The 16122-nt window shown below is 35.1% G+C and overlaps 1 protein-coding gene across 3 annotated transcripts in view; it reads left to right on the top strand.

Moving 5' to 3' along the window:
* Window positions 1-4834: 4834 nt before the first annotated feature.
* Window positions 4835-16122, top strand: part of LOC111502229 (uncharacterized oxidoreductase YjmC) — a 39370-nt gene continuing 28082 nt past the window's right edge. Inside the window, exons 1-2 of one of the 3 annotated variants that reach the window (XM_074178109.1) lie at window positions 4882-5014; window positions 6455-6692. Coding sequence is in view for 2 of the 3 variants with exons in the window: in XM_074178107.1 (XP_074034208.1) it covers window positions 4942-5014 (73 nt within the window). In the remaining variant the exon portion in view is untranslated. Of the gene's footprint in view, window positions 5015-6454; window positions 6693-16122 lie in introns of all 3 variants that reach the window. The other 2 variants (XM_074178108.1, XM_074178107.1) reach the window with 2 other exon arrangements.

Raw genomic sequence — 16122 nt, 5'->3', positions numbered from 1 at the left:
CAGATAAAAATTTTAAATGATTATAACTGCTCCAATATCCAATTTCAAGACTCAAATCACGATCAGTTCCTGAACTGAACACGACAGCGATAATATTCCCCGATTTCTATTCGTCACCGTAACATGACTTCAAATTTAATTTTATGACTCTTCAGCCAATCATAAAACTCGGTTAGTGAAAATTATCCAATACCAACCACCAAGTCTACAGTCCACGTGGACTGGTTTGGCTTTCAATGTATTGGTTTTTTTGGCCTTTGAGAGTACCGCCAACTTTAAATATGCACAATATCGTTCACTTCGACTATGCAGAAGTTGCACCTGCTGGAGACGCTGGAAATAAATACTATAATCAGCCCCGCAAACACAGGTTGATTCATGAGACACTTGATATCTTCCATGAATGGCACGAATGCGATCGCACTAAGTTCATGAAATAGCTAGATAGGATAATTCTCGAATTTCGTGATACCAGAATTACTCTTACCTGGTTGTTTCATGAACTTTTTCCAGGAGGTACTAACATCAAGCTTGAGATACACTAACTTCCATCTAACACCATGTACCAAAATGCAAGCTGAGGCTGAAATGAAGTACTGTTGGGTGGGGAGCTACCTGCTAACACCAGTGGGGGCGCCTCCCATTGTCCAATCGTGGAACTATAAGATGGCGTTTCCTTCCGTTGGCGTCCTGGGCTCTCCTCCTGTCATTTCACCCTTCTCCTACACCCATCCCTAACATACCCTCTCACCGTAGATTTTATGTGTATATATATATATATATATATATATATATATATATAGTGTATTATTAGTATTATAGGAGAAATAGGAAATAAAGCGTTTTCATTTTGGTTTCCCACTGACCGACCAATAGGAGGTGGACCCTTCACCATTATTAAACGTTTTTGCATAATACTAAAATATTCAAACTAAATCAAACTACGCCTTACTTGCACATGGTCGAACTCCCAGATGATGCTTTAATGGATAGTCAGCTCTCCATACCGATTTAAAATATCTGTATCTAACAGATTTGCCTACATCAGAATCAATGTCCGCCCGCTTTATGATTTCTTATATCCTCTTATAGCCAATTCGACAGATATAGCATTTCGTGGTCTTTCACCTTCAGAAATTATCAACAATGCTTACGGTTTCTCAGGCAATTTTTTTATGGGAACGAAAGTAAGTGAGTTCATGCTCTATCAGTTCATAGAATGAAAATGTTTTGGCACAGTTGATTGCGAGACATTCTTCATTGAAAACATAACAGCGAATTATTTCGCATATTCAACGATTCATTTCTAATCTGAAAGCTCCCTTTTGAGAAATGGTGAGTCACATCACTATTTCAGAGATGTATGATGGTATCTCACTATTAGTTAGATATACCCAAAGTATTCATTCTCCTGAAAAATTTGACAGTCACTCAGAAAACCACAGGCTTTCATCGAAGAGAAAATAATTATGGGAGTCGGTGGTTGTTTGAAATATTCTCTCATGCTGTAACCGTGTCAATCATGATTATCTAGTGATATGACACTATCATTGATATCACCTTCACTACAGTCGACGAACCACACATTGTCTCCTTACGCAGAAATGTTGGATACTTCTTGTAAAAGATTAATCCATGCTGTTCTTTCCGAAAGTAAACACTATTGGCGGACTAATCTCAAATATTTTCAACCCGTAATGGAAAACCTTTCCCTGTAACGTCTTTATCAGGTTGAGCCGTTTTCCAGCTAAGGCGTTTTGTCTTCGGAAGGCCGTTTTTATTCACCTTCAGTAGCCATAGAAGGGTCCTAAAGTGTAATTTATGCATTTTGGTGTGCTCCGCAACAACGCCAATTAGAACTGGACACTGATTTTTCTACATACGTTTTCCTTTTCGCTTTACTTGTCGTAGTGCATTATCAAATGGCATTTCAACCCTCCTTCTACACTATTTCAGTCTCAATTGAATCGCTTCTTAACTCTCGCACTTTGGGAGCTGCAAGCACAGACGTAGATAATATCCAACTTCCTACTCCAGGGCGTTTCTAAACTCTAGAGTCTCTTTCTGATATATCTGTCCCCGATTTAACCTTTCTGTCACTTACTCGCCTCTAACGATGACAAATGTTGCCACGTTTACAACAAGATTTTTGGAAGCGTAGGTACAGACATTATTTTCCTACACTACAACAAAGGGCTAAATGGTTAAATCCTGAAGCTGATGTCTTATCCTCTTTGTCAAGGAGGATAACTCTCCTCCATTGCATTGGACTTTTTTGGGACTCATATTTTCTCTTAACCTTGGTGTAGATAGTGTTGCTCGCATTGCAATAATGAAAACTGCGGTCAGAACTCTGAAGCGTCAATTGTTGAAACTCCACTCTCAAATGATAAATCCTCTCATTATTAATTTTTTTTCTCTGGAAACGGTCTGACAAAAAGCCTTTGTTTCAAGGTGATTGACAATGTTTCATGATGAATTTCACTAGTTTGGACTTCCATTGTCTAATATATAAAATGATTTGAAATCCCTGAATTATTAGTATCTACGATCGTCTTCGGGTGATGACCCAGTCATCACCAGTCATCGTAACGTCGTGAACTAACAAGACTTGGAATCTCTCAACTTTTTACTTTTATTTCTTTATTTTTTGTTCAATTGTTCTATTTTTACTTGTAGTTTATTTCACTATTATTTCATTTCAGGTTATTTCATTCAGGCTATTCATTTTTAATTCTTCTTTTTTAGTTGTTTCAGGGATTTCGAATCATTTTATATATTAGACAATGGAAGACCGAAGGCCTTTGATTTATTATTTTTTAATTTTGTTTTTCTGAATTTCATCTTCTGACATACATTGTCCCACTCTTCAGTAAATAACTTTCATTTCATTGGAGAGAATGTTACGAATAGCCGTTGAATATTTATTGAAACCTGAGAAAATCCTTTTGTACGCGCCACTAGCCACAAGAGGTGACATCTTTTTTGTCAATAAAATTGATATATAAAAGACAGTTCGAAAACAGACGCTAATGCGAACGATTGGTGTCCAATTTTTTCTCCTGAATATTCTAGTAAATACTGCATCGCAACAAACATTATTTTGAATTTGCGTATTTGTGTCACGGCCTGCCGATTATCCTCAACATCAATAGCTCCCGTCATCCAGCTTCCACCAGACAGATTACCATTAGAAGCTGAACAATCACGGGACTGAACATCAGCTGTTACATAATCGGTAAGTCCTTGTGGTCACGAATTCAACCGCAATTTTTCTTGATACAGTCCATTTATCGAACAGAAATGATTCGTCTAGATACATATAAAAACATTATCATTACTTTTTTAAGAAGTAGTTTGATTCTTAGGTAGGAAAAAAGATTTTGGCTTTCTACTTTCTCATCGTCAAACAAAAAGTGATTTATGTACAATGCAATATGTTTCGAAAGTATTTTTTCGAGTAGTTCAACGTTTATAAGAAATAAGTTGTTTCGAAAGGGTTTTTTCCTCCAGTTTATATTCGGAAGAAACTTCTACACATGATCTACACATCTTTGTGAAGAGTTTATTTTGATTGAAGTTGGTTGACAATGTTTCATGGATAATTTCATGAGTTCGGACTGCCATTGTCTAATAGATATAAATTGATTTGAAAACCCTGAAAGAATCAGCTAGAAAGAAAAAAAATCAGCTAATCATTTTAATTTTATTGATTTTTTCATGGATTTGAAATCCTTTCATATCATATTAGACAATGGAAGTCCGAACTTATGAAATTCATGTTTATTTTGAAATTAATTGATTTTTTACTTCCTTTGAAAGTTTTTCCACATTTATTGTTTAAAGATGGAAAATTTTTTCTCTGATACTATTCTCTCCTGAAAATAACCTTTTCAATTTAGTTTTATTAATCTCCTGCTGATGCTAACTATGGTAGCGGAATCCGCGTGAAAAACACCATTTTTGGTCTGGCGAGAGAAAGCGTTTTCAATAGAATATAAAAAGGAAGTGTAAAGAAAACTCATTGTGACCTAAAATAGAAATGGATTGGCTAATAGATGATATCTTGATAATATAGAAACAATAAATATTAAATATCATGAATGGAAATAATAATAAAAAAATAAATCAGTTAACCAATGAATGAACAGAAACTCTAGTAAAATCAAAAATAGGTTGCCTCCTCATAATCGAAACGTCGTGAAGTAGCTTGACTTGAAATATTTTTTATTTTTCTCAATTTCTGCAGTTTCCATATTTTACTTTATATTTCTCTTAATTAATTCATTGGTTCATTCAAGTTTTCATCAGTATTTGTCTGATTTATATTATTTTTCATATTATTGATATACCACTTCCTTCTAACCCATTTCCCAATTCATTTCATTTCAGGTCATAATAATGTTTGCTTTACAAATTTGCGTTATATTATTTTAAAATTCTGTACTCATTTATTCTACATATTCTTTATATCACTTTAGTTTTTCAAATAACTCACCCGAATCTATCAGTCCAGATATTTTATTATTCTCATTTCCTTTTTTCACTTATCAATCTCGTAGATTTGTAATCTGTTACTTTTTTCTGACAATGGGAATCAAAATCTCTAATATTATATCTATTAGGTAGATGCACCGAATAGAAACGAATTCATTGCATATCTGTGCTTAAAGCTATATATTTCTTCAACTTTGAAGTAGAATTCTTCTTGAACGGAATGACTTGGAGTTTGCGATACCAGTTAAGCCGGCACTGCTGTGATTCTCTTCATATTCTCTGATTATCCAGCATGTATTTACTGGTTATGTACTCGTTGTTTCAAAATAGACTATGTCAAAAAACGACATTCACATCAATGTCAATTGAAAATGACTTAAATGTAAAGTTGAATACTTGAATATTTCAGTATTTCACAAGTTTTTTTCAAATTTTCCGTTAAAGATGTCCCTTTGCAGTAGATGTAATTCTGGTATACCAAAATTGTTGTTAATTCGAATGCTTTCATCGAAATGCAGTGAGTATGAAACACCTATATTATAATCCTCTTGAATATATTATTATGTTAATTTTGCTGTGAAGTGATAATGTCCTCATACCAGTTTTTATACTTGGGTGTGATGAAAGAATATAATATATATGCTTATTGAATAATTCGGTAGGGAAGCGTTACATGAACATATTTTTCAAAATACTTAACGGTCTTGCGTATAGAAATCATACCTTGATCCCATTGATCGGGTAAAACAACTATCTTTTGATGATTTTCAGTTATTAGTTCCATTTGCGTTTGAGTAATTCCTTTTTTATGCAAACTATCATTTTCTAATGCGTTAAGATAAAATGTCTATGTATTATGAATTTCTAAAGTTGAAGTAATGTTCACTTCAACTTCACTCGTCATGTCGCATGGCATATGACATTGATGGTGTGTGCAGTTTCAGCGTGAGGGTGATTTCAACTTGAATATCATGTTGCTGGGGGTCATTACACACTTGGGTGGCATGGTGAGTACATGTCTGTATTGAGGAGACCCAGTGGTCTCCTAAAAGGAGACCTAAGAGGAGACCCAGAGCGGTCTCCTAAAAGTTACTTCAACAGTTAGTTAGGGAAGCTATAGAGATTATGCTGTAGACGATGCCTTCCGATATAGAAGACACCCTTTTGAATGAGGCCCTCATATCCTCCGTAAACGAATGAACAATCTTTTCACCAATTCACCTCAGCCAGGTAGGAGTACACCGTGAAGGGCGGTGCGGATGTCTGAGGACCTTCATATCGTCAATCTCAAAATCAGTTGTGATTAATTTGTCCTTCTGACAAACGAACGCCAGGTTGATTTGAAAAACAGCTTATGCTGATAATCCGCCTGTTCATCTAATTTATTTTTGATGAATAAAGTCGATTTATTATTATTATTATTATTATGAGGGTAAGGGAGCCAGGCTTCAACCTGACTGATCAATCGATTACTTCAATACTTGGATCGAGACATTCTGCTGTTGTCCACTGGCTAGCATTTCACATTCGGATAACTTGGTGAGCAGGCGGTTGCATTAAAGCTATCAGTATCAGTCTGAAAAGGACCCAGGGGTGTGAGGACGTACTTGTCGAAACAGACCGTGGTTCTTTCAACACTCTGGTGGCGAGGTGTGTGTCGTACTCGATTCATTGTTGAGATATTCCATAATAACGCTTCGTTGTGATAGGTTGTGGATAGCTGTTATTAATCACTTTAACGATGGTATCTATGTACCAGGTGACCCCTGAGTAGCCTTTTAAATGTCATAGTTGTGTGATAGAGGTTCAGAACTCTGTAAATAATGTGTGATATTAGACAATTCTGCGAGTTAGCAGTGGGAATTTTTAAATTTGGATGAAAACCAAAAATATATAAAGAAAGCATATTGGGGAAGAAAATTTAATTTTTAACTTTCAACATATGTTTATGTTCAAGGTGAGAATGAACACTTCCAGTGTGGGATAAATCGTCGTAGAGAGAAACTAAAGATATATATTCCGATTCCTTTTGCTGAATAGAATCAGACCACTTCCGATTTTACTTTCGATTGCTCGATTCCACTGAAAGTGGCATTATGAAATCGTCCGGATACTAAGAAGCATAGTTAAATATTTCCTGAGGCCAACAGGGCTTTAATGACGTATTTCGATTAATAGAGGTGGAACAGACCGATGTGAGTACTCATTTCGAATATTTTCACCCATAGATATGGGAAAAACGCTGATTTAAGGAAAGTATTAGAAATATTTGAAATATTGAGGTATTGTCTTGTGAGCGGGACTTGCGTTCACCATTCAATGATTCAACCAACAGCATCTTATATATGGAATTTCGTATATAGTATAACTGAAACAGTGAAAGTATGGGCTACATTCGTTACAAGTAAGTTGAATTTGTTGAAAAATTTTGCTAACTAGTTATATTTTCCATTCGAAGTTATAGCTTTACTTTTGGCCAACTCTTTTTATCTAAACTATGTTCCAGAAATTCCCGCTGATAATGGATAAAGTTTGAGTATTTTCAGAATTGGTTGCATTTTTTCCGCCTATTTACGTTCAATCTGATTACTTTTGAAGGGTTTTAAGCCGTCCAAAAATACTCGTAATTCTCGACTGTGACATAGGTCCTGCTCTTGTATTTTGAATAACTCATTCTAAAAGTGCCCTCTCACATTAGCTATATGGTCTTTAGCCTGCCTTTGGCTCAGATTCTTGAAGTATATAATTTATGTGAGGGTCCAAAGCAAAACATATTAAAAATACAATCGTTGTCTTTATACCCCATTTTTCACCCCGAGTCTACCAAATTGCCCTAACCTCAAAGTTTTTCATTTGTTTCATAATACCTTCTTGGAATTTGCATAAGCTGCCAATTCTGTAATTTCTTGCAAATTCAATCACTTGAAGAAAAGCGCAAGCCTGATAACATGCTCGGAAATGAAGCTTAGAATACAGTAAAAGTTGAAGATGCTAAACTTGCCGAAAAGGCTGCTGCTCTAGTAACAACATAAATGAAAACCAAAAAAAAAATTTGGAATGTGAACAAAGATGCAAAGATGATTATAAAGAAAGTTGAGGGAAACGTCAAGTGAAAATAAGTAAGATAGTATCATTTGGAAGTAAATATGGTGGAATTTTACACTCATACAACTATTTGCTGGTGTGAGTAACTTATCATGCAACAGGAATCACTAGTAGTTGACTCTGAAAAAGAAATATTTGGTTCCATCAAATTTCAATTGAATATCGAATCCTATGATAGTATTCCAAATATATCCGAAGGTCAAAACAAGTTATTTTAAAAAACTAACCAGTTAAATGTTCTTATACAGTGTGTAACAACGAAAACTTAACAGAGCCGTTTTTGAATATAAAAAGTAAGATTTTTGAAAGAAAAAAGCTTGGGCACGTCAATTTCTAATTGAAAGAGGGACACCTTTCAGACTAATCAGATTTTTTGTAGTATGCACCCCCTTGGAGGGGTGCGTCCGATGACCCTTATTTAGATAGGGAAAGTGGGTCGAGTAGCACCTTGTTTTAAATGTCTTTCGAATACCTTTATATCTCTGTTAAAAGAAAATTTTTGCAATGATTATTTTTCGAGATAATTTGTAGATTTAAAGGTATTTTTATTGACTTCAACTCTTTTTAAAATAAATTAAATTGTTTTTAAGGTACAATTTATGTTCAGAACTTTCTTAAAAAAAAAATAAACTTTTGCTTTCTATGACAACCTGCTAATACGTGTCCATTAGATTTCGTAAAAAAGTAGGAATAATTTGTTTATTACGAGGAGATTTTTTCGAGGGATGGGGTTGGTTACCACCCTTCCTTTTTAGGTAAATTGAGTGGCACCTCCTTATGAAGGTTGCCTTTTGACGTGGATATTTTATGCTTCTGATGAAAAAGTGAATCATACTAAAAACTTACTCACACAACGAATACAACCTGCTGATTTCCTTGAATGCTGATGACACAGAAAAGTTTGAAAAACTGTTTTAGGGTTAATAAATCCCAATAATTGTTTTCAAAGCACACACAAAAAAGTAACACCCAATAAGGGTAACTTACTTAGGAAATTCAGAGTAAATGTTCAAAATGTGCGCCATTTTGCTCGATGCAACAATGAATATTTTGTTCGAATTTTGCATTATTCAACATCAAAGGAGTTATAGCTCAGCATTCATCAGTAATTTTACGACGTAATTCATCCAAATTGGCTGGCTGTGTAGCATAAACTTTAGACTCTAAATATCCCCACAAAAAGTAGTCCAGTGGAGTTAAATCTGGTGATCGTGCTGGCCATTCAATTGGACCTCTTCTGCCAATCCATTGTCCTTCAAAATGATTATTCAAAAAATTTCGAACCTGCTGGGCATAATGGATAAATTCATCTTGACATCTTGGATTCTGTTCAATTATTTCAACTATACGAGGTTGTATTGCATCTTCAAGAAGTTGTAAATAAGAATCACCGGTTAAATTTCCATCAATGAAAAATGCACCTATAATATGATTGCCTAATATTCCGGCCCAGACATTCGACTTTTGGGGATGTTGGGTATGTATTTCTGCGTTGTCTTCGGTTTTCATCCGACCAATAACGGCAATTGTGACGGTTCATGCAACCATTTAAATAAAATGAGCTTTCGTCCGAAAAACAGATGTTATAAAGCAGCTCGGGCTTTTGCATTAATCTCTCACTCATGCCCCCACAAAACTCATGTCTTCAGTCAAAATCATCCTCATTGAGTTCATGAACAAGTTCAATTTTGTAAGGATGGAATTTGTGGTTTTTAAGGATTCTCCATGCGCTCATATGGCTTATTCCGGCCATTGCTGATAAACCTCTAACTTAACCTGGGATTGGCGATGACTTGACCATTCACTCCAATCGCATTATCGTCATTCACTACCCTTCTCTGAACAGTTCTTTTCTCATTTAAAACCGAATCTGTTTCCCTGAATTTTGTGACCAAATCCGGAACGTGATTTCTGCTTAGGTGTTTACCAGGGTTTTGCTCGTTGAATAAAATTGAGGTTCTATTAGCATTTTGGTCGTTGCCAAAAAATAAAGCAATAACTGAAACCCTTTCAGCAGTGGTGTAAGGCATTTTTAAACAAATAACAATACACGACCCGTTTAAACAAAACAATCGAACGATGTACTAATGAAAACTGGAGGAAGAGGAGTGGGTATTGATTTTAAAAAAAGGATTCTATTCAACAAAAAACTGATAAGAAGAACTGCTCGATTTTTTTTTATTTAGGCATACAAGTTACCGAGTGGTCTGTCTAAAGCCAAGTCGAACAATTATTGTGATCTATTAACAAATTCATTTACAGCTATATTTTGCGGACCAAGCGCAGGCAAATGATCTAAGTGTCATCTTTGGTCCCAGTGTACTTGAATTTGAAAATATTCCAGTGTCTTTATGCCAACCTGAATATGATATGCTGAAGAGGGTATTAAAACGAGTTGAGAAAGTTGAGTATTTTCCATATAGTAGTAATGATGAGATTATGGATGTATCTGACTCTAAAAATTACTTTTTTCATATTCGATAACTTTACTGATGACTCCCAAGACAAAATTTAGGAATATTTTCCAATGTATAGGTATACCGATGTCATATATATTCGCATACCGAAACAATTGATATGTGATAATTAGCATATGATTGTTTTATTCAAACAAGATGAACTTAAACTTCATCGCCCCTATCATAATCATACAGTTGTAGATTTTACTTTTGATAAATTTTAAAAAAATTATGCGGAATATATTGTATTTGTGTGAAATTTTCGGATTTATTTTCGAAAAGAACATTATTCCTCAGCATCACTGCATCACATACAATTTTTGATTGTCGACATCAAGTTGCATTCTCTCTGCTGGAAAATATTCACCGTTGAGAAGTATGTGTATATCTGATACATTGCCAGCATAAATTTCTCGTTGCCGGTTTCAGTAAAAGGAATTGAGCGAGGGTGAAGTTATAACTCTAAGTAAAGCTCTTTAACAATCAAATAATTATATTGATGGTGAGAAATATATAAAACGATATGGAATATGTTCTAATATTATAAATATTCCGTAAAATTTCATAGGTTAGAAATAAGGACAACGGTAAACATTTTCACCCTGAATGTTCATAAGATATGATTACTCTGGACGTCATACCAGTGTATTTTCTATTTCAAATTGGACGTTCTAGATTGAGGTTCGGTCAGTGATAGACATAAAACTGACAGCTATTTTCAAAGTGGTAGTTATTCATTTCCCTATCAGTTACACCAAATTTTCTGATTGATTTGGCCGTAACTTGATGAAGATCCATAGTAATTTCAAAAACTACACCTCACGATTTGATCTTCACAAACTTCATTTTGAAAAATATATCACAACATGTTTCGCTAGCACGGTAGCTTTTTCAAGTGATTTATTACACTGAATACACATGTATAACATTCATTCACTCACCACTTATGCGTCGCTGTTCCGACTCTACCTCCTCTTTTGCCCTGAAAAAATTATCTTCTACAATCATACCATAACAAACTGATTCAGATGAAGTTAACATATCATCCCTAGTTTTACGGAAAATTGAACAGGCAATGGAAGGTTGCTTAGTTGATCATCTTCTACTTAGTTAAAGGGTAATTCCTTGATACATACTCTCAGTCTGTCAATTTTCAGTCATCATATCTCTTCTGAAATTACAAAGTCTTGCTCTTGATTCGATGAATTCCACTTTTCAAAATATGTTTGCAACAACCCCTCCATTCTCCATTTCAAAATATTGAAACTCAGTTGTCTGCTTATCTATTTCATTCGTATGTTCCTCACAGAAACTGCATTGACTTTTATTATTAGAATTATTTCAAGCATCCTTTTAATTGTTTTTGTGAATATGAAAAACGCACCTTATGATTCAGATTTCCAATCACAGCTGACCTGAAACTGGAGTTTGATCTTCCTCTTGAAGATGATCACTTCGTGATCGAAACACGTGTCGTGGTGTTGAAATAACGGTTTGATGTTGGGAAAAAACTCCAATAATATTCATTACTACGCCAAAGATTATCACACCAAAGTTTCCAAACAGTGCTGTCTATAGCTGTGACCATAGTCACAGCTCATTTTCTACGCCCACCGCCTTTCAAATATTTTTTTGTTAATCCTCTTTCTGCATGATACTTATAGATACAGCAAGGAATTTCTCAACTGCATTCGAAATGGTTCGTCAATAATAAAAGCAGTTTCATAGACCGTTTTACCTGCATTGTTTCTTTAATTAAATATAGAACAAAATTTGTAACGAATAAATTCCAAACAGAAACTAATCAATACAGTTCATTGCATGATTTTCACTATAAAAGGCTTTACAACAACCGCGACACGTGTTTTGCTATTGTATTCCTATTCCTCAAGCATTACGCTTGAGAAAGCTATTGTATAACGAAATACGTGTCGCGGTTTTTGTAAAACCATTTATAGTGAAAATCATACAATAATCTATATTAATTAGTTTTAATATGGATTTTCATCAAGTATACGCCAGTTCTATTCAATCAATCACAAACTACTTCCACTAGTTCCGTTATACTATATACGTAATTCAACAAATGAGATGCTGAAGATTGAAGTATTATTGTAATTGTAATTGTGATTGCCTTTACATTTGCGTTTATTCTCATGTTATGCTGTATTGGTGCCCACTATCATAATTTCTATTATATATAGATGAAATCAATTGAAAGGAGTACTTACATCGGTGTGTTTATAGCTATTTTTCTTAGTATTTTAGTATTCCGTGAAATCGAACGACTGACAGTAAAATTGATAGTGGTCTGATTGTGTTTTGCACAAGGCTTCCGAATATATTATTAATTTCTCTCTACCATGATTTTTTCCACACTGGAAGTGTTTACTCCCACCTGAAACATAAATATCTGTTGAAAGTTAAAAATCAAAATCTCTCCTAAAATTATATTTGGCTATAGAACTATTCACTATGCCCTCTTTATATTTTTATGATTTCATCAAATATTCAGTTTCTTCCATTAACTTGCAGCCAAACACGCTGTCAAAGTCATCTTGTATTCAAAGTCATACAGTTTTCGGCCTCCATCTCACAACATCTACGTCAATATGACCTTGAAAGGGTCTTCAGGGGGCCGCCTGGTACATAGATGCCATGCTTTGAAAATTGACCTTGGAGAACTTTCAGAAAATTTATTATCGTAAAGAGTTATAAAAATTTTTAAAAATGTTCGTGAATTTGTGACCTTGAAAAAAAATTTGTAAACACGGAATAACATATGAGAAGAAAATAGCCTTAGCTGCTTGACTTCGACATTGAATCGCCGCCAGAATGTCGAAAAAACCACTGCGTGTGGTCCTCGTTCAGATTGAACGTTTTCATGCAACCGTCCACTCACCGCGTTATTCGTGTAAAAAATGTCAGCCAGTGGAATCATGACCTGAGATTCAAGTTGCTCAAACTGAAACTGCACACATACATTCAAGGCCATAAGCCATACTACTTGTAGTAAAGGGAGGTCCAGAACCACCGGCAATCTCCAACGACATGACGTACGTGCTACCCAGATGTCGTGGAGGTTTTCAAGGTCAAGTCATAGGTAAAAGGCGTTTCACGAATGCCAAGATTGTATGGTGTCAGGCGCGACTCGAGATGGAGAGTCGGAAAGGGGTTTCAAGGTCAAAGTCGGTGTGGGGCAGTGGCGGAGGAAAGATTTGAACCGGTACTAGCACCCTACTAACACCACTTTCAAACGGCGTTATACGAATATTCGTACAACCATACTGATGTCAATATTTAATTTCAATGGATATAAGGAAATGTATTTTTGAAATCCTGATATCTGATCACGAATATCAATAAACTATATTGTCCTTAGAGGGTAGAATGATGTCAAATTTCAAGACAATATCGTTAATATCAATAATCTTTTGTAAGAATATCAAAATTCACTTCTCAGAATTTGAAAAAAGATTTTCTGATATACGGAAAGTGCTCTGCTTTTAAGCTGGCAAGTATGCAAATATTCTTAATCACATTTTAGACCTTTTATGGGCATAACCGCATAACCTTGCTAAAATTGTATATTTATGGTGTCTCAGAAATCTTGAACAACTATAAGGTAAATAAATAACTAGATAAAACTATAGTCACATTATTGAAATTGAAAACAATTGTAGAAATAACGGGTGCAACACCTTGATGTTGGTATTAATGTTGTAGGCATGAAGTTTTACAACATTATTTGGATAGCTTGAATCGTTTCGCTTCAGAATAACAAGTAGCGGTTTCGAAGGTTTTGGTTTACATTTTATATTTTCGCATCTAGCCTATTTTCAGCATTGTTGTGCAGTATATTATCTACTTCTGAATTTGGTTCTGTTTCAACAGTTCTTTGTTTTCGTTTGCTTTCGTCGAATGGGTTATTTTTCAGGACATAACCTACTTTGAATTTATGGCTCAGTTAGATTTTCATTTCATTTTCATTTCCGATGTGAATTATTCAAAAACTGACTCCAAAAATATGCAACATTGAAACAAATACCACCATTTGCCAAAGTTTTGTATTCCTAGCGACAACTTGTGAACATTTTATCAACACAGTCCTCACCGCATTCATTTTGATTTCTAGGAATTTGTTTATGTTCATCTATTTTGTCATCAAAGTGCAAACTGGTTAACAATGTTTTTATTTTGTTTTGGTACAAATGCCACTATGGTGCCAACTTTCTGAAAACCAAAATAGCTTGATACGTATAATTATGTTTTTGAATTCGAGTGGGATTTGGGGTTTACTTTTTGACTATAGACAAAATGTGAATCAGTTGTGTTAGGTCAGATTGTAGGAAATATATTAAAGAATAAAGTAATACAAATCATGAAATTATGAAACAACAACAAAAATTAATTGGCGCTCCGGGGCGACTTCATTGATTCCAGTGGCGCATTTGTTTTTTTCAGCTGAAGGAAAACCCGGAAAAACCTGCAGCACCACATCATCTGAAGATCTTAATCTACCAATGTCCTATCTTTCATAAAACGAAATGTAGGATGTCTCTAGAGGCTCCAATAAATTCAAGACATCGCCAGAACACTTAGTGACACGACTATCGTCAAACTTAAACCAGTCCATTTCGTCTTTGACCAATGCGTAATAATGATCAGATTCAACGCCAGAACGACAGTGAACAATGACTGCATGAAGATTATAATAATGGTCTGCTAGATTGAAGTGTTCATGATTATGTCCACTATTTCAGATTGGTGCAGAAAATATTTTTACTACGGCCACAGGCCGATTGCTTTGTGCGTTAGGTCCATCTAGCTGAGTGCCGATGTAAATTCCAAAATTATGAGTACAAAATGTTTGCATCAACAATTGCTAAAAAGTTTGGTGCCATTCTAGGCAGGCTTGGAAGAAATATGTTGGTGAAATTGAACTCGTCTCCTTGAACCTTTCAATTTTTCATGACTTTTGGCAATCATTCATGAGTTCCTCGAAAATCTCTCGGATTTTTGCTGAACGATCTATAAGTTCTCTCTCTTCTCTTTCCCTATCATCAAATCATATGCAATGCTTTATGAAATGAAACCCTTTCAAGCTCATTACGACCCAAAAAATTCAATTCACAATAGAACTCGAAACCCAAAGAACTCCACTCTTATTGGATGTTCTTGTGAATAGACGTGAAGATGATACATTGGGCCACATAGAGTTTAGGAAACCAATACACACACAGGTAACTGAACAAAAACTCTCAGGGAGAGAATTCCAAAGTAACCTCAGCTAGGCTAGTCAAGGGAAAAGCTTTCCTTCGCTATGTTGGAAATGTTACAGACCGGATTGGAAAATCCAATATTTAGGTCAACAAAACCATGAAAGAAAGTCTAGGCTCAGCTGAAGACTCCAGAGAACCTTTACCAACATCCAAAATATACCGGATTCCTTGTAGATGCGGGTCAGCCAACATGGGAATCACGAAAAGGAGTGTAGGTACCCGTATCTCTGAACACAAGAGAAATTGTCAGCTCGGACAAACCGACAAATCAGCTGTAGCCGAACATGCTCTAAAAAAAGAAGAAGAAATAGAAAAGAAGAGGCAATGAACAATAGTAACATCTGGCTACCTATTCTTAATGGTACACGGTCAGATTCTCCAACTAAAAGAAACCAAGCCACGCTCACCAATAATAATATAAAACCAATAGTATACAAAATAACAATTTTTCAAAATCACTTGCACTTTTCAAATCACGTTACACGCTGTTACAATGGACTGACCAACTTAGGAAGGTGTTTGGACGGAATGGGTCGTTACTATTGAAGAGCTGCATTGTGAGGGAAACAGTATTACAATATATCAGGGAAGTTTTTAGGTATTCAGACAAAGGAGAGGATAGGGTATCATTGAAGGGGATGAAATAAAATCTCTCCTCTTGAATTGGAGCCATAAGATGAATTTTATAATAATATAATATAATCTGTTCGAGTCTTGGAAGGTTGGACCATTATGAAAATTTAAATCAGTTTCTTCAAGAGCAACTCCTTGATATCAGA

Source organism: Leptinotarsa decemlineata, unplaced genomic scaffold, assembly GCF_025532065.1.
Source record: "Leptinotarsa decemlineata unplaced genomic scaffold, Ldec_3_MD MMD2_tig00003348_RagTag_RagTag, whole genome shotgun sequence".
Lineage (NCBI taxonomy): Eukaryota > Metazoa > Arthropoda > Insecta > Coleoptera > Chrysomelidae > Leptinotarsa > Leptinotarsa decemlineata.
Note: the sequence above shows the minus strand (reverse complement) of the source record. Positions and strands in the feature narration are given on the sequence as shown.